This window comes from Rissa tridactyla, chromosome 23, assembly GCF_028500815.1.
Source record: "Rissa tridactyla isolate bRisTri1 chromosome 23, bRisTri1.patW.cur.20221130, whole genome shotgun sequence".
Taxonomy (NCBI): domain Eukaryota; kingdom Metazoa; phylum Chordata; class Aves; order Charadriiformes; family Laridae; genus Rissa; species Rissa tridactyla.
In genome coordinates this window covers 3558492-3574878 of record NC_071488.1, presented here as the reverse complement: position 1 = coordinate 3574878, position 16387 = coordinate 3558492, and the positions used below count along the sequence as shown (strand labels likewise).

General features: G+C 58.6%; 3 protein-coding genes across 5 annotated transcripts in view; 2 read left to right on the top strand and 1 right to left on the bottom strand.

The window, feature by feature from the left end:
* The first annotated feature begins 1 nt into the window (after position 1).
* GLMP (glycosylated lysosomal membrane protein) lies at positions 2 to 4635 on the top strand. Its single transcript, XM_054182828.1, has 6 exons — positions 2 to 111; positions 1098 to 1355; positions 2274 to 2456; positions 2607 to 2825; positions 2980 to 3257; positions 3598 to 4635. Exons 1-6 carry the CDS (start codon positions 28 to 30, stop codon positions 3764 to 3766), a joined length of 1191 nt encoding a protein of 396 aa, XP_054038803.1. The 5' UTR covers positions 2 to 27; the 3' UTR covers positions 3767 to 4635.
* Positions 4636 to 4713: 78 nt separating this feature from the next.
* On the bottom strand, positions 4714 to 9352 carry TMEM79 (transmembrane protein 79). Of its 2 annotated transcripts, XM_054182830.1 has the most exons (5): positions 8594 to 9352; positions 7963 to 8326; positions 6823 to 7665; positions 6347 to 6560; positions 4714 to 6077 (listed from the first exon to the last, which is right to left on the bottom strand). In XM_054182830.1, the coding sequence occupies exons 3-5, from the start codon at positions 7553 to 7555 to the stop codon at positions 5873 to 5875; spliced, it is 1152 nt and encodes a 383-aa protein (XP_054038805.1). In that variant the 5' UTR covers positions 7556 to 7665; positions 7963 to 8326; positions 8594 to 9352; the 3' UTR covers positions 4714 to 5872. The 2 variants fall into 2 exon arrangements, with proteins under 2 accessions (XP_054038805.1, XP_054038804.1); XM_054182829.1 differs by lacking the exon at positions 7963 to 8326.
* A 250-nt stretch (positions 9353 to 9602) lies between these two features.
* The window catches only part of SMG5 (SMG5 nonsense mediated mRNA decay factor), a 29726-nt gene continuing 22941 nt past the window's right edge, over positions 9603 to 16387 (top strand). For both annotated transcript variants that reach the window (XM_054182544.1, XM_054182545.1), the window contains exon 1: positions 9603 to 9727. In XM_054182544.1, the coding sequence (XP_054038519.1) occupies positions 9651 to 9727 (77 nt within the window). In that variant the 5' untranslated portion in view covers positions 9603 to 9650. The remainder of the gene's footprint in view (positions 9728 to 16387) is intronic.

Here is a 16387-nt window from a genome sequence, read left to right as displayed (position 1 = left end):
GGTCACGTGAGCGGGTGGGCTGGCAACATGGCGGCGAGCAGCGGCCTCCTCCTGCTGCTGCCGCTGCTGGCGGCGGCGGCGGGCGGCCGCGGTGGCGGCGGCCGGCGGCAGGTGAGCGGGGGACACCGGGGCTCCAGCCCCTGGGCTGGGGCTCGTCCCGCTCCCTTCCCGCGGGGGGCCGGGGCAGGGCCCCGGGGAGCGCCCGGGGGCAGCGTCGGAGGGGCCGGAGTCCGCCCGCCCCCGGTGGTGCCGCTACCGGGGGCCAAACGCGCGGGGTCCGGGGAGGAGAGGGGCTTCCTCGGGTCGCCCAGCCCCGCGCTAAGCGAATGCCCCCCCCGGGGCTCGGAGGGGGAACCTGCCACCGTGGGTCACCCGTGGCCGGGGACACTGTCCCGGTGCCGCCGTCGTCCCTCCCCGCCGTGTCCCGGCCCGGCGGGGGCAGCGCGGGCGGGGAAGGGGAAGGGGCTGGGGCTCCCTGCGCGGCCGGAAACCTGTTGCGAAAGAGCCGGGTGTGAAACGCTGAGCGAGCTGGGACAGCGCGGCGGGGCTTCGTCACCGAGGAGGCTCCTGTCCCCTCGTCCCACCAGTTTCCTGAACTGGGTCCAGTGCTGGGCTCCCCAGTTCAAGAAGGACAAGGAACTGCTGGAGAGAGTCCAGCGGAGGCTGCGGAGACGATCCAGGGAGTGGAGCATCAGCCTGGAGAAGAGCAGGCTGAGGGGGGATCTCCTCGACGCTCAGCGAGAGCTAAAGGGCGGGGGGCGAGAGGATGGGGCCGGGCTCCTTCCAGTGGTGCCCGGGGACAGGACGAGGGGCAGCGGGCACAAACTGGGACAGGGGAAATTACTCTGAGGGTGGCAGAGCCCTGGCACAGGCTGCCCGGAGAGGCTGTGGGGTCTCCTGCTCTGGGGATATTCCGAACCCGCCTGGGGGCGACCCTGCGCGACCTGCTCTGGGTGACCCTGCTCTGGCAGGGGGTGGGACAAGGTGACCTCCAGAGGTCCCTTCCAGCCCCCGCCAGTCTCTGATTCTGTGTAATTTGGAATTGTCCCACGCTGGGTAGGACTGAATCCCCCCCAAGACCTCTCCTTCCCCCGCAGGTGTCGATGCAGTACAACCCCGGCTGGAACAACTCCTCCGTCAACCTGCTTCACGTGCGGGCGGTGGGGCCCGCTGACACCCTGCACTACGTCTGGAGCAGCATCGGGGCCCCCGCGGTGCTGCTGGTGGCCACGGCAAGCGGGAGCAGCGTCCTGCGCATCAACTGGACCCAGCTGCTCTCCCCAGCTCCTGCCGGCGCCATCTGGATCGACCCTCCCAGCAGCGTCGTCTACTCCGCTGCCGTCGTCTTCACCAAGGTAGCACCGAGGAAGGCGGCCCCGTGCCGGGAGAGCTGCCCCGTGGCGGAGGGGTGTCCTGCTCTGAGGAACCCACAAGAAGTTGTTGTCGTTCAGACAATTATTCTCTCACCCCATGACCCCTCCCCACCTGGGAAGGGGAATTGTCAAAAACCAAGGAAACCCAAGGGTTGAAATATAAACAGATTTAGTAGAATAAGACTAAATAATTAACATCAATAACACTAAAGAACCAGCGTTGATCCCGATACCAATATAAAACACCCCAGGACTCTGCCCAGCCCATTCCCTCAGCAGGAAGCCGCGCACTCCCAGCAGGGACAGCCAACGTGGGCCACGGCGAGCGCTGCGGCTTCGGGAGGAAGGGAAGGGCTCAGGGCTCCGGCACCGGGGCGAGGAGTGCTCAGAGGGAGAACTCCTCAGCAAACTTCCTAATTTCTACGGAACGTGCCGTTCACGGTGTGAAATAACCCTGTTGGCAGCTTGGGGCAAGTGCCCGGGTCTCGCTCCTCCTCGTCCCCGCACCTGGGGAGCTCGAAAACACCGAGACCTTGAAACCCGCACCCCAGAGCTGGCTCTAAAGTAAATATTTTCACAGATTCAGCCACTAGAGTCTTCTAAAAGTGCAGTTTCCCCAAGCGTTAAAAGAGCAATTAGTCCTGTGTCGCTCCAACCGGGACAAGGGGTTGCTCGGGGCAGAGCAGGTCCGGCAGCAGCAAAATGGCCCCTCGTGTGTCCTGCCCTGGTTGTCTCTGGCTTGAGCTGTGATGGTGCCCGAGATGTTTGGCCAAGGCAGCTCCTTTCTGGTCTCCACCGCTCCCTGGTGACGGTGCCAGCCCGGTGGACCACAGCACAGGGCGGTGGTGTCCCCAGCCCCTGCTGGTGGCTCCCGGCCCCTCTCCCCTTCCTTCTCTCCAGGTGTTCGAGTACAGCGAGGCCAAAACGCTGGAAGAGCTCTTCTACCCCCCGTACGACCTGTCTGACTTTTCCTGGGACAGCATCAATCGCACCCTGAACCACACGGCCCTGACGGCCGAGTTCACGGGCGTCCCGGCCACCGACCCCAGCGGCAGCTTCTCCAATGGCAGCGTGGCGTTCCGGGTGAGTCCCCGGGGGGTGTTTGCTGCGCTGGGATGCTGTAGGGAGGACACAGTGAATGTCGTGTCCAGAGCACCTTCTGGGGAGGGAACGCTTCTCCTCGGTGTCCTCGCTGGTGATCATGCTGTCCCCTCTCATCTGTGTCCCCTGCAGGTGACAGCCTACGACGCCGGTGGCCGTGACAGGCCGCTGCCCAGCCTCCTGCACACGGCAAACAGCTCCAAAGTGGAGTTTGTCCTGGCGGGGGTGGCTCCGCGGGGCAACGGCTCCCGATTTGCGCTGGAGGTGGCCACGGTGGAGGAGATGGGGGTGGTGCAGAAGCTGCGCTCCACGCGCTCCATCGACGATGAGTACACTCCCACCATCTTCGAGGTGAGCGTGGGGGGAGCGCTGGGCTCGGGGACGTCCCCTGCTGCAGGAACGAGGGGGATCCGGGGCCAGCAGCCTGGGCGACCTGGGCTCCCTGCTGTGGCACGAAGGCCTTCTCCTGCCCTCGCTTCACCGCCCGTTGCTTGCTCTCCGCCAGATGCTCTCCCTGGTAGCCGAGTCCCGAAACGACAGCTCCACGCTCAGCTTCCTGCAGTGGAAGGCGACAGCCTACGGCTCCCGGAGCCCCAGGCGCGAGGACGGCATCCAGTGCCGGTCCCGCGGCCTGCAGGCAGCCAACTGGACCCTGCCCGCGTCCAGCATCGTCCACGCCTACTTCGGGGAGGGCATGGGCAGCACCTACACCGTCAGCGCCATCAATATCTCCTTCGGGGGAGAGGACGGGAAGGTTTACCAGGAGAAGCGCTACCTCAGCTGGTGAGTGGGGTCCAGCGTACGTGAAGTGGTGCTGTCCCGTCACCGCTGCTGTCCCCGCCATGAAGAACTTGCGGTTCGGGCAACTGGTTGGAGGGTTTGTCTGTGTAATAACTTAACTCCTTTCAAAAGTCTCGTGTTTTCCTATGATCCCGTAGAAGGAGTTTTGCAGTTTATCGACGCATTCCCTCCCCCGGTCAGGGAGACCCTCTCCTGCCCTGTGTGGGATCCCGCCAAGAAATCGCGGTCTGATCCTATCGGGGTAGAAAGCCCCAGATATTCCACCCACAGGACACGGCTGATCCCCATCTCCCTGGCTGATTTGTCTCATCCCCTCCTGCAGGTCGGCGCTGCTGGGCTTCGGGCAGCCCCCCAAGGACACCTTCTCCCCCCTCGTCATCTCCATCATGGCCGTGGCGCTGGGCACCCCCATGGCCATGCTGCTGGTGGGCAGCTGCGTGGTCCTCTTTGCCCAGAGGAAACGCTACTCTGAGTATGAGCCCATCAACTGAGAGGGACGGTCCCTGGAGAGACCCCCAGGATCCTTCTTGTCACCAGGATACGACCGCAGCTGCTGCAGGGGCTCCTGCAATGTCCTCTCTGTCCTCAGCCCAGGCTCGGAGGGGACCGGGGCAACATCTGCAGCAGTTGCCCACGTCGTGTATCCCTCTGTCCTGCTCCCTCCTCCTGCCCAGGGTTGCCCAGATCCTGCACGGGATTGCACTTCTTCCTCTCTCTTTTCCTGATCCATCCAGACAAGGGAAATGACTGGGAGGAGCTGGTCAGGGTGGCCTTGAGCCGTGGAAAGATCCTCCTTCTCCCCGGGGATAAAACCACTGTTGTCATGTCCGCGGCCGAGCGGCAGCTGGGACTGGCTGCGCCCTGTCCTGTGCCACCTCCAGAGCACTCCGGAGTTGCTTGGGTGGCTCCGACCCCAGGAGCAGGGCTGGAGGACAGGGCTGGCGACCTTGCAGGGTGCCTTGCTGCTTCTCACTGTGCTGGGGGTGTCCCAGAACACCCCCCCCTCAACCCCGCCGGGGCTCACGGACTCCTCAGTCCCCCAAGAGGCACTTTCTGCTGCGCTGGCCTCGGGGAGGGCTGCTGGTACAAGAGGGAAACCCGGCGCCGCTTCGCAGCGGCTGCTTGAGCTCAGGTGCGTCCTGTCAGCCCAGGAAGGGCTGCTCCAGCCTTGCTCTCCGTTAACCGCAGCCCTCGGCTCGGCAGGGCTGGCTCGGAGGTGCCATCCAGGTGCTTGAAGCCATGGGGCAAGCGTGGTGTGTGGCTGCCAGGCGTTTGCATCACTTGGGGGGGGTGTGTGTGTGCTGGGTTTTGGTGTTCTCTGTCACCAAGTTGTCTTTGACCAAATAAAGTGGATTTCTAAGAGCAGTTTCTTGGGGAAACGCTACGCTACGGGTGGGCGCGAGGGGAGCAGGGTGCTGGAACTCAGCAGGAGCCGAGGTATGAAAACGCCTCTGAGAGGAGGGAGACTCCCTGCCCCTAGATTGACTCCTGCCCCGCAGCAGCGGGTGGTGCTCTGGGGTGGTTTTTTTATGAACCGTGGGGTCAGCGTGAGCGCAGGCCGTGGGCCCTGCCCCTGCCGAGAATTGTGTTTGAGGAGTCACGCTGTTCCCGTTCCCCAACTCAGCTGGGCTGCAGTGGGTGAGCCGCTCCCGTGATTCAGGGATGGGAGGCGGGACGCGACGAACACTTGGCAGATGTAGGGCTGGAGGGGCTTTCCCTTTATTTGGTGGATTTTTAACTGGTTTGGGTTACGCAGAGAATGAGAGAACTGAGACAATCAGAATTCCACGGGGCTGGACTCCCAGGGGTCTGCAATGGACTCCCAAGGGGTGCCCTGAGGGGTGCAGGCTGGGTGCCCGTCCTTGGGGGGGATCAGCCATCCCCAGCCCTCGTCAGCGGCAAGCCTGCTGCCAGCTCACCCATCCTGGCTTCTCCCTGCATCCCTCCCTGGGGCAGGGCTCCCTCCCTCCTACCCGGCCAACTGGTTTGTGAACCTCCACCAGGAGGAAGAGGAGGAGGGACAGGCTGGGCAGGACCAGCCACGCAGGGACCCGGGAGCAGGACGCAGGGCTGGGCTGTTGCTGCAGCGCTGGGAGATGGACAGTTTGGGGAAGCATCTTTCCCCCCCCCCCATCTTGGAAACATCATTTTGGGGCTGGATGACGGCTTTGCGAGAGCGAAGCTATAAATCCTGGCAGCAGCGATTCCATGCGAATGTAACCCACCCTCCCCAAACCAGCCACAGAGCCACTCGGTGAAGGGCTTTATTGGGCAAAGCCAGCTCCAGCATGAGGTTCGCAACTCCCAGCCCGCCCCATCCCTGTGGAACAGGGCTCACTGGTCTTGCTCCAGGCCCTGTTCGCCCTCCTGCAGGAATCTCCCAGTGCAGAGGGTTTTACAGCTTGGCTCTATCATCTCTGGTACCCAGCAAAACCCCGGGTGCCCAGCAAAACCCCACCGGGCCTGGGCAGGGAGCGGGGGCCCAGCCAGATCCGCCTGCACCCCTCCACCTCCAAGGCTGCCAAGGCAGGGCAGCGAGGAAGGCTCAAGCCCTCTGCACTGCGGGGTCCCGGCACCCCATCTCCCTGGGGTCTCCCTCACCCCCAGTACCGCAGTTTGGCTCCGTTGGCCTTGGAGCCGTCCTCGGGCTTTGGCGCTGCCACAGCAAGCAGGTTTTCGGGCTCCACGACGAACATGCTGTAGAGGTTCCAGAGTAGCATGGCCAGGAGGGGCAGGAAGGTCATGCTGAAGCCGAAGGCGCGGAAGGAGCGTCCAATGGCGTATGACAGCCAGTAAATCAACCTGGAGAGGGCAGAGAGGTGCGGGCTCAGCGAGGGCAATGCCTTGGGGCTGGCACCCAGCTTCGCCCAGGGGTTCTGACCCCAGCGAGGGTTTGCCAGGCCGGGCCGATGAGGGATAGAGCAACCCTTCCCCTGTGCCAGCTTTCCTGGCTGTCGTTGGCCAGGTGAGGCACTGCCAGAGCAGGAGTTTCCACCAAGGCGTGGTGTTTGCCAGCGCTGACAGAGCCTGTTTGCACCCTGGGCACTGCCGCAGCCCAGGTAGCCACTTACCGGGAGATGGCAAAAAGCCCCGTGAGCAGGGGGATGAGCTTGAGGACCTCCTGTGGGAGGTAGGTGGCCAGCACAGCCATGTTGAAGAAGTAGAGGATGAAGAGATGGACGGACTGGGAGACGTAGGTGCGGTGGATCTCCACCTCCCGCTGCAGCTCCCCGAAGGCCTCCAATGCAGAGGAGCAGAGGCGGGAGATGCCGCTGACAATCATCCCTGGGGGGCAAAGAGAGGGGCTGAGCCCAGTGAAACTGCACTGGGGCCCGAGGGCTGGGCGTGGGGCGGGGACCAGAGAGAGATGCAAGGGAGTGGGAAGAGGGTAGGAAAAATCCTGCTGCTCCTGGTGGGAGCAATGGAGCTGCAAAGAGCTCAGCCCTGGCTCTGCTCCCCGCCCCCCACAGCCCCTGCTCCCCTCCCCCGGGACTAGTGCAGCCCACCGGTGGGGCGAAGGGCTTTGTACGCCAACCCCGCGGCTCACCCAGAACGATGGGGAAGGTGGCAAAGGCGGCGCAGCGCAGCGTGTAGACCAGGCGGGCGCTGACGGTGGGCAGCAGCGGCGCGTCAAAAGGCAGAAAGACGTAGGCCCCATAGATGAAGCAGGGGCAGAGGAGCAGGGCCCCCACCACGGAGGCCACGGCCTTTAGGTTGCCGGTGCCACACTCTCTGGCGCACAGGCACCCCGGCTCCTCAGCCAGTGGCTTGGTCACTCGCCCCTCAAAGCCCAGCGGGTCCCTGTAGCGTGAGGGGCCGATGGGAAGGAAGACCTGCTTCTGGCGGAGGCCGTCGGGTCTGTCGCTGTGGGGGACGTGCCCCCCCTTGCCCTCCTCCTGAGGCCACGGGGTGGGTTGCTTCTTCTGCTTGCTGGGTCTCTGCTCAATGCACTGCGGGTCGATGGGCACAAAGACATGGGCCGCCATCACGGGCAGCCCGGGGGCTTCCTCGTCTTCGGCCTCAGCTGGGGGGCAGTTGAGAGCAGCCTCCTCTGGGTCTTCGCGGCCCCCTTCGGGACTTGAGCGCCTCTTTGTCTCTGCAGGCTCTGGCTGGCTCGGGGCGCTGTGCTGGCTCCGGTCCCATGGCAGGGTGGCATCAGGGTCCCCTGGGTGTTCACCTGGGGCCGGTGGCACCTTGTCCAGGGGGGTGGCCAGGGCAACCTTCCCTAGCTCCAGCAAAGCCACCTCCTCAGGAGGCAGGATGGGGTCAGCGGCAGCCATGAGAGCAGCCGGCTCAGTATCACTCGGGACGCAGCTGGGGACTGGCAAGAAACTCTCCTGTGTTTTGGGGTGTCGAGAGGGGACTGGGTTCCTGTCCCTTCCACTTCACCCTGTGCCAGGAGAAAGGAGACAGACGAAAAAACAGCAGAAATGAGAGGTTTGGGGTCACGCGCACAGCCCCAGTTACAAAGTGGGCTGCGAACTGGCAGCCGCCACCCCTGGAGTCCCCATCACCTGCCTGCCCTTCCACTAAAGCAGAGCCCAGTGTCCCCATGCTCTCATGCCCTGCCAGCACACCCAGCGCATGGCAGCGGGATCGGGGCATGTGGCATCACACACGTGGGCACCATTGCCCAGAGCTGGGTGCCTGCTGAGCCCTGGCTGTGCCCCGGGAATCGCATCCCCACCTGGCCAAACATCCTGGGGGTTCTGGCGGGCACGAGCCCAGTGACTCTGGCGAGCTGGACACTGCCTGGCTGACACAACCGGCTCCACACGCAGCTCCGTCCCCTGCCGCCATCAGCCGAGCCCCGATACTCGGGCAGAGCCAGCCAGGCTGCATCTAGGATTCACAGCTAAATCCAGGGTGAGCCAGATTTGCTGCCTCTTGTGGCTGAGACTGATCTGGGGCAGGCACAGGAGGCTGCCGGGTGCCGCTTGCTATAGGGAAGCAGGAGATCCAGGCAGAAATCTCCCATTTTTCCCTCTTAGCAGGGGACCCCTGTCTCTTAGCCCGCCTCAGGTGCTGCTGGCTGCAGGCATGGGAGCTTCCTGCAATGAAAATGTCTCTCGCTCTCCCTCCTGGGCACATTCATCCCTGCACCCCCAGAAAGTGCCCTGGCCTGGCCACAGCCATGGGGAAACTGAGGCAGAGCGGCGCAGGGCTTCACCTAAGGTCCACGCAAGGGAGCACGGCAAAAGCAGCTGCCTGTACCTTGCATACCTCCACCTCCCCACTCCCAGCCCCACTCCCTCCCTCATCACCCCCCAGGATGCGGGGGGAAGCTGGCACCGGGCTCCCCTCGCTGCTGGACTTACTTGGAGAGAGGTGGGGGGCCATGGGCCTGGGGGGGGCCACACAGCAGCAGCAGCCGTGCTGGGAGCCTGCGAAATGCTTCCTCAATCTGTGTGTAGACTTCAAACCTGTTTAACCAGCCCAAGGTGGGGCCGAGCCAAAGGGGCAGGCGCAGCCGCCTTGCCCGACGCGGGGCCGAGCCTGCGGTGGCCCCTCAAGCCCTCTGCCAGCTTCCCAGCCCACCCACGCCCGGGGATGTGTCCCTGCATGGGACAGCCACCATGGAGGGGTTGGCACAGGGCGGCGTGTCCCCCTTCCAGGGGGGTTCTGTGCCAGGAGGGCTGGCGGCAGGGCCTGGTGCAGGAGAAGCCCCAGTGCTTGTCAGCCATGGCGGAGACAGGCCAGGCCTGGATCTCCTGTGAAAGCCATGGCCGTGCTGAGGAGGTGACACGCCAAAGGGACCCCGGGGAGTCCCCGTTCCAGCACCGGGCCTCCGTGCTGCATGGCGGCGTGAAGGGAATCCCAGGGCTGGGGAGGGATTCCTGCCGCCACCCCAGCTCATGGCCCTCACAAGGATGGAGTCTGACCCCCGTAACACCCCTCAGGGGCGGCCCTGAGGCGCCAAGGCAGGGGGACGCCCGCCCCACAGCCAGGCTCATGGCGCGGGACAGCTATAGGGAGGGCTCACAGCGGGAACAGCCCCCCTGAGGCCCAGCTCCCGGCAGAGCGACCACCACGGCCCAGCCGCCTGAGACCGCCGCCGCCATATTTGCCCGCCCCCGGCGCTGGCGCAGCGAGAGGGCGAACTCTCGCGAGATGAGGCCGAGCTCTCGCGAGGTGAGGCCGGCCCCACCGCCGCCATGTTTGCCCGCCGCGGGCCGGTCTCGCGCGGAGTCTCGCGAGAGCTGTGCGGGGCAGGGGGCAGCCGCGCAGCCATGGCGGCCGAGCGGGGCCGGGGGCGGCGGCGGCGGCGGGGAGCGGCGGGGCGGCGCGGCCGCTGCTGAGAGGGCGGGCGGGCGGGCGGAGGCCGGGGGGGGTGTCTCGGCCGGGTGGGCCGGGCCTTGCCCTCGGCCGGGCGCCATGAGCCAAGGCGGCGGGGCTACCGGCGAGAGCGGCGAGCCGGAGGCCAAGGTGCTGCACACCAAGCGGCTGTACCGGTGAGGAGAGGGGCGTCCGGGGGGAGGAGGAGGGAGCCGGGGGAGAGATGGAGGGGGTCAGGGGAGAGGTGGGGAGCGGGGGAAGGGGATGAGGGGGTGCAGGGGAAAGTAGGGGGGCGAAAGGAGATGGGGCGGGGTCCGGAGGAGGTTGGGGGGGACCCAGGCGGAGGGGACTGAGGGGATTTAGGGAAGGTTGAAGGGAATGAGGTGGGGGAAGGAGTCAGGGAAGGTTTAGAGGGGCTGGGGAAGGAAATGGCGGCAGGGAGGGAAGGCTGGGGGTTTATCGGGGGTGAGGGGGGATTCAGGGGGCGTTGGAGGGAAACCTGGAGGGGGAAGGAATGCAGGGGAGACTGGGGGAACCGGGGGGGGGGCTTGGAGGGATGTTCAGGAAAGATGGGGGGGGAAGGAGGTGGTGGGATGTAGGGAAGACGGGGGGAAACAGGGGAAGGGGGTGGTGGAATTTAGGGAAGATTGAGGTGAAGAAAATGAGGGGGAATCCAGGGGAAGCAGGGCAGTGCTAAGGGAAAGGAGAAGGGGGAAATTTAGGGAAGACTGGGAGGAAGGGGGTTGTGTGGGATCCAGGGGAGGTGAGGTGTACGTGGGGTGGGGGGCGGCACTGGTGAAAAAGGGGTATGGGGGGTGCAGGGGAGACAAGTCAAAACAAAGTGGGGGGAAAGGAACTGGGGGGGGGATCCAGGGGAGATGAGAGAACACTGGAGAGATGGGGGGAAGAAGACAGGTGGGAGGGTAAGGAGGGGATCAGGAAAGGGGCACCCAGGGGGATGGGTCAGGACATGGGGGATGGAGGAAGGAGTTATGCGGGAATTGGGGGTTACGGGGGCTGATGGGGAGGGAGGTGTGGGGATGCAGTGGGATAAGGGCAAGATGTAGGGGTTACCCAGGGAGATGGGGGGCTGGAGAGGGGGTCCCTGGCATTGACAGCAGATGGGGATTAAGTAGGAAAGGCTGGAGAAGAGGGTGCGATGAGCAGGAGCTTGAGCCAGGGCACTCCTGCTGTGCGGAGGGCAAGGCTGCTCTAGCTGCAGGTTTTACCAATGAAGCACTCCCTGGGACTCCACTCTCACTCACATCTCTGCACCGTGCATTGGAAATAGCATCAGAAGACAAGATTCAGGAAATAACGATGGCCTTGGTCAGCTCAGCCCAGCAGGGATGAGGTGCCACGCTGTCAGCGCTGGGGTGCCTGGCCTCTGCTTTGCTGATGACTTGTTTTGTGAGTGCGGCCCAGAAATTGTCCTCTTCTGTCTCAATTTCTCTATCAGTAAAGCAGATTCGTAGTGGAGTTTCAGCAGTGGCAATGTGGTTTTGAAGATGAGCAACATAATGAAGGCAAGAGATGGGCTCCGTTTTCTTTTTGTCTTGCTGACTTGGTTGGTGACGTTGGCCATGTCCTTTCATCTCCTGGAACCTCACTACCCTCCTCTAAAACAGGGCAAGGCTTGCCTTCCTCTGAGAAATCTGGCAAGATCCTTGCCCAGAAGTCCAAAGCAGTAATAGCAGGTTTGAGTGGTAGTTACCGGAATTCGTTTGTTTCTGTGATGCGCTTCATACAAGCACGTTCCCGGTGCTTTGAAGTTGTATTAGGTGCATTTCTCTTTCTTATTGTAAGGTCAGTGGTAAGACACAATGGCTTGGATTACCCGAGGTGTGGGCTGCGTTGTCGTGCTGGAAGCGCCTGCAGGGCTGTGGTGCTCTGTATCTGCTGTCACATTGAGATACCCCATTTGATCTTAGGGGTGGCTTCCCACATCTGCGAGGAGTCGAGCTGGCACAGCGTAGCACCTTGCCCACTGCTACCCGAGGTGTGGTGGACAGGATTGGAGAGGATGTATGTGCTGCTGCTTGCAAAATAGAATGCATTTTGTTTAAACCACCTTCATCATGGTTTAAGATGTGTTTTACTTTGTGGTCACAGTGGACCAGCAATGTGTGTGCTTCTTGGCTCACCTGGCAAGCGGTACCTCATTATGCCGCTGGAGCTCACAAGTGAACGTCCCTTGACCAGACACTGGATTGGTCATCAAGGCAAGGAAGTGGTTGTTTTCTGTTTAAATTTTTATGGCAGAATAAGGTGTGTGGTTGCTTTATAGCATTTTTATGGCAGAAAAAGAAAACCACACTCCTGTAGAAATGGCCCTTTTTTTATCTGGAAGTGAGTACTGGGATTTTAGTGCAGGATTTATAATGTCTGCAGTGCCCACAAATTTTCTTGCTATGTAGCTGGTAGCTCTCTTAGCAAGCTCTCTACCTTAACAGTCTCTTGTCAGTTCTGTTCTGTTTCAGCCTGAAGTTCAGTTAGATGAAGCGGTAACTTCCTGTCCTCTGAGAAGCACGTTGTACTTTGTGTGGTGGCTGACTGTCTCTGGAAAGTTTCGGCCACCGGATTAAACAGTGCCTTTGAATCACAGGTGTTTGAATGTTCCAGTCGCAGCTATAAACTGCCCACATGGGATCAGCTTTGTGTCTGCTTGTGAGAGCAGCGGGAGTTGAGCTCAGGTCTCCACGGTTCTCGGCAAGTGTGCTGGCCATCGGAGTGTTCTTTTGGAGATGAGGTTGCCCATCACTGTTCATAGGGTGGTCTTTGATCTTTTCCATTTAAGTCTTCCTGGACTGGTAATCCCCAAGTTTCACCTCCGAATGTGGCAACTGGATTACCCTGGGTGCTGTTTTAAAACGTATGTTTTACTGTAGGGTGACCGGCTTTATTTTACAGATTTCTTTTCTGGATTCTGGGTAACCATTAGCTCATTGGCTTTGCGTTACTATTCTTGTCTGCCAGCCTTGTTCTGGGCAGTATTATTTGTGTACTGACACATGCCAGAATACAAATGAATGATTGCAGATCTTTTCCCTGAGAAATGTCTTACTCCTCAGAGACTGTGGCTCTCAGTGGTCTATTAAATAAAGAAATAGAGGGCAAATAATTCTCCCTGCTGTCTTGCCCCATCCCAGAATGTTAGTTGCACAGAAGGAAAGTGATAGATCGGTGTCTGCGTGGCTGAAGAGGACTTCACCTTGGACCATTTCCACCCTGCTTGGCATGATGTGCTGTACTTGGTTCTTTTAATAGACTGGCATCTGATTTGCCTCCTCTGTGGTTTTGATGTGCTGTCTGAAAGCAACGTTTAGACCCAGCAGGTATAAAAATGGGGACTGGGACAAAATTTGGCCTCTTAACTGCTAAGTAAAATTCAGCCCGTGGTCTCAAGCCATCCGAGGCACAAATACCGTATTGCCTTTTAATCAGAGCATGGTCTGTAGTGCCTGTGTTGATGTTTGCTAACATTTTTGAAGTGAGGTGGCTCCTGTACCTTTTTGTCCTCATCGTGTCCCCTTTCCTCACCACTGCGGACATGGGATCCTTGCAGGTCGTCACTGGCTGTCACAGATTCTTAACTCCTGCCTCCGCCTCCTCCAGCAGCACCATGGAGCTCTTGCGAAGAAGGCATTTTTGTGTGGGGTCTGCCTTCTGCCTTACGGCTCAGGAACCTGCATCCTAAAACATAGACCTTGCTGCTTTCGAGTCACCAACCCTGTTTTTTTTTTAATGAACCCATAAAAAGTAGCAGAAGCAACCAGTGTCTTCATGTGCCCGTTCCTGACTGTTGTAGGAAACAGGGCAGTATGGGAGATGCCCTCTGGGATGTCTCCCACCCTGTGCTCGAGGGGAAGGTGGGATACCCTCCAGTGTCCCTGCTCTGATCGTCCCTGGAAGGAAACTTTTCTGTACTTCACATTTGGCAGGCGTTTGAGTCCTGGCGCATGTGCGTAGGCTTTCCTTAACTGCTTGATCCCATTTCTTACCCACTGATACTGTTGGCAGCCAAATAGCTGTCTGTTTGCTTGCAGCTGGGTTAATGGTGCTGGGTTAACGGTTGGACTTGATGATCTTAAAGGTCTCTTCCAACCATAACGATTCTATGAACTTGGGAAGGGGGTTCTGGCCGCTGCTTTTTGAGTAATTCCTGTTATTTCACAGGTGTCGTGCTGCACAGTGTCAAGATGCATTTCTGTCACTGCTGAACTCAGGAGGGCTCTTAGATGAGGTTTTATGACCTGTTTTTTTCCAGATATAAAAAAATAGAGGCTTGTTTGGCATGTGAGCTACCGAGCAGTGGGAGAACCTGGACCACGTGCCCATAAAAGAATCTGAATTGAATAAGTGGCAGGAGAAGGAATCAGTGTTGAGCTTTTGAATATAGTTAACTTGCACATGAGGATTTGGACACACGTGTTCACACCTGCATGTGTGACATCCCGCCCTAAGGGTCGACCGTGTCCTTGGATGCAGGTGTCCACTGCTTGTAGTCACCGTGAAATCATTTCTCACCTTGAGGTGTCAGTGACATGTGAGCTTCTATCAGACACACAGCGGCTGCCGAGCACAGTGAATGCATTTTTACAGCTATTTTGAAGATGTAGAGACTGCCTATTTTGGGACCAGAGGATCATAGTTTTCCTATACTTCTCTCTGGGAATCAAATGAATCAGCAGTTCCCCTTTCTTCTGGTCGCCCTTCTGCGTAGGAAACAAATCAGTTCCCTGTGAGCCACGCTGTTCGTTTCCTGCTGAGGGTCTTTGAGGGATACAGTGACAAGAGATTAATCACCGGTTGCAGTAAGGATGTGTTTATTGCCTGCCGCTTTGTGGAGATCTATTCTGGGGAAACTAAATGTCTATGTGGGGCTTCTTGGCCCTCCCTGTCCATCCCTCCTCCACCAATATGTTGTGAGCTTGGATGAATGCTTCATACACACTGCCTTGTACCTGTAAACCAAAAAGCATTTTACTCGCTTGCTTTATGTGCTCTTGAGGGTATTAGGTTGTTAGAGTTTGCGAAGGACCTTCGGGCCACGGGAGAAAGTCGCTAGGGGGCAGAAGTGGCTGCGGGTGTCAAGGTTAGTTGCAGACGCTTGTGTGTGATTCTTACTCTATTCTTGGTTTTCTTCATGATTATTTAGGAAGAAGTTGGTTGAACACTGTGGTGTTTTGATCTCCCAAGCCATTGTGCAAGACAGTCCTATACCCTATGCTTCTCTTCTGTCAGGTTCTGTGATTTACTGGAAATAAAGGAGATTTCCAGTTACCCTTGAATGAAAGGCTTCCCGTGACGTAGCGTGAGATGGGACGCTTTCTCTTTGAGCTCCTGAATATTCTGGGGTTTTTTTCAGGGAGGTTCCTTTTGGTGTGGTGGGTTTGTGAAAGCGGATTTGCCTTGTTAGCAAGGAGCTGCTGTGTGAAACCGTCAGTTACTTCACAGTAATATCTGTAGTTTTCAAGGAAGTGGTGGTGGTTTCAGCCTGCCTCCTTAGCGTACGGTTTTGCATGCTTTTGCTTGCGAGTGCCCTGTGTTCAATCTGGCGACCGTTTGTGCATGTGCGGGAAAAGACGGTTTGGTCCTCGCGTTGTGCTGCGAGCGTGGTGAGGGGGTTTGCGTTCTGCAGACGATGGAGATTTCGGGGAAGGGGGAGCAGGCTGGGAGCAGCATCGCGCTGTTCTGCTACGCAGAAGTTTGCTCTGATCAAGTGTCCCATTCTGTGTTTACAATGCGTCTTCCTTGTCTTCAGCTTCTTGTTCAAACGGCTCTTGTGCGCGGGAGGCTCAGCAGTGGGAGCAGCGAAGGTATTGGAGCAAACGGGGAGTGACGGGTAGACAGATGTGAAGTTGGGGGGGAGAACAAGTACCTGTGGAGTTTGATAGCTAGTGGCTGGGGATGGTTTGGAGGACAGATTTCTTAGAGGAACATGTCGAGTTAACAGCTGGGGAAAGTTAATTTCAGGAGTCAGTTTATTGAGCTCAAATACAGGCTTAACAAAGGCAGAAGTTTAGAGATGATCTCCCTTGGTAGGAAGGGTTTAACGCAGCTGGTCGATTTTTCTTTATCAAACTGTCCATGAGATATCGATGAGGGTGCTTCCTGTAAGCACTAATGCTTCTGTAAGTCCCTGGTTTTATTTCACTGCAATGTTTTAGTCTGATTTGTTCACAAGCACAAACTTTCAAGTGCTTGGTTTTGCACAGTGTGGTGTTCCTCCTCCAGGAGGAGAGTCTTGGGCAGTGATTCGGTATTTTTTTGCATGGCTCAGAGGTTTGGAGGGGTTGCTTAGTCTGTCTTTTAGCTGGCTTTTGGGGGAAAAATCTCGTAACAAAGTTCGTATTTTAGGCTGGGTTTGAGTATCTCTGTTACCTATTGTTGAGAAATCTTTAAGGGCTTTAATCAATGAATCACTGTAATGAAGTTTTGGCAAATGAGTGACGTGAATTGCCTTCTTTCATAGGCAAGTATGTAAGGAAACGAGTTGGTGGAGGTTTGACTCTTACGCTGTCGATACAGTTAGAAATCAGTCCATTTTTTTAATTCGTAGAGCTTAAGATTCGTAGAGCCTATGCCCAAATTAATTTGGGTGTATGTATAGCGTGATTTAATTGCTGAGGTTAAAAGTTGCTGACATGTCCACCGACACTTCTGACTTTGCCACTGTAGAAATAATTGATGTTTTTGACGAGACGGGCAGTGGTAACTGGTGATTAAACAACTGTTTTGCAGCAAAATCATTACAGTGTACGTAACTGCTTTTCACTTATTTCCATAAGCTTTTTAAAATAGAGGGCAGAAAGGAAATCAATTAATATGGCGTG

Excerpts from the sequence above, each read along its gene's own strand:
- TMEM79 (XM_054182830.1), bottom strand. The coding sequence starts at position 7,555 with ATGGCTGCCGCTGACCCCATCCTGCCTCCTGAGGAGGTGGCTTTGCTG. Across the intron at positions 6,561-6,822 it reads CACCTTCCCCATCGTTCTGG|GGATGATTGTCAGCGGCATC; the intron begins GTGAGCCGCGGG and ends TTTGCCCCCCAG. Across the intron at positions 6,078-6,346 it reads GGGCTTTTTGCCATCTCCCG|GTTGATTTACTGGCTGTCAT; the intron begins GTAAGTGGCTAC and ends TGCCCTCTCCAG.
- GLMP (XM_054182828.1), top strand. The coding sequence starts at position 28 with ATGGCGGCGAGCAGCGGCCTCCTCCTGCTGCTGCCGCTGCTGGCGGCG. Across the intron at positions 1,356-2,273 it reads CTGCCGTCGTCTTCACCAAG|GTGTTCGAGTACAGCGAGGC; the intron begins GTAGCACCGAGG and ends CCTTCTCTCCAG. Across the intron at positions 2,826-2,979 it reads ACACTCCCACCATCTTCGAG|ATGCTCTCCCTGGTAGCCGA; the intron begins GTGAGCGTGGGG and ends GCTCTCCGCCAG.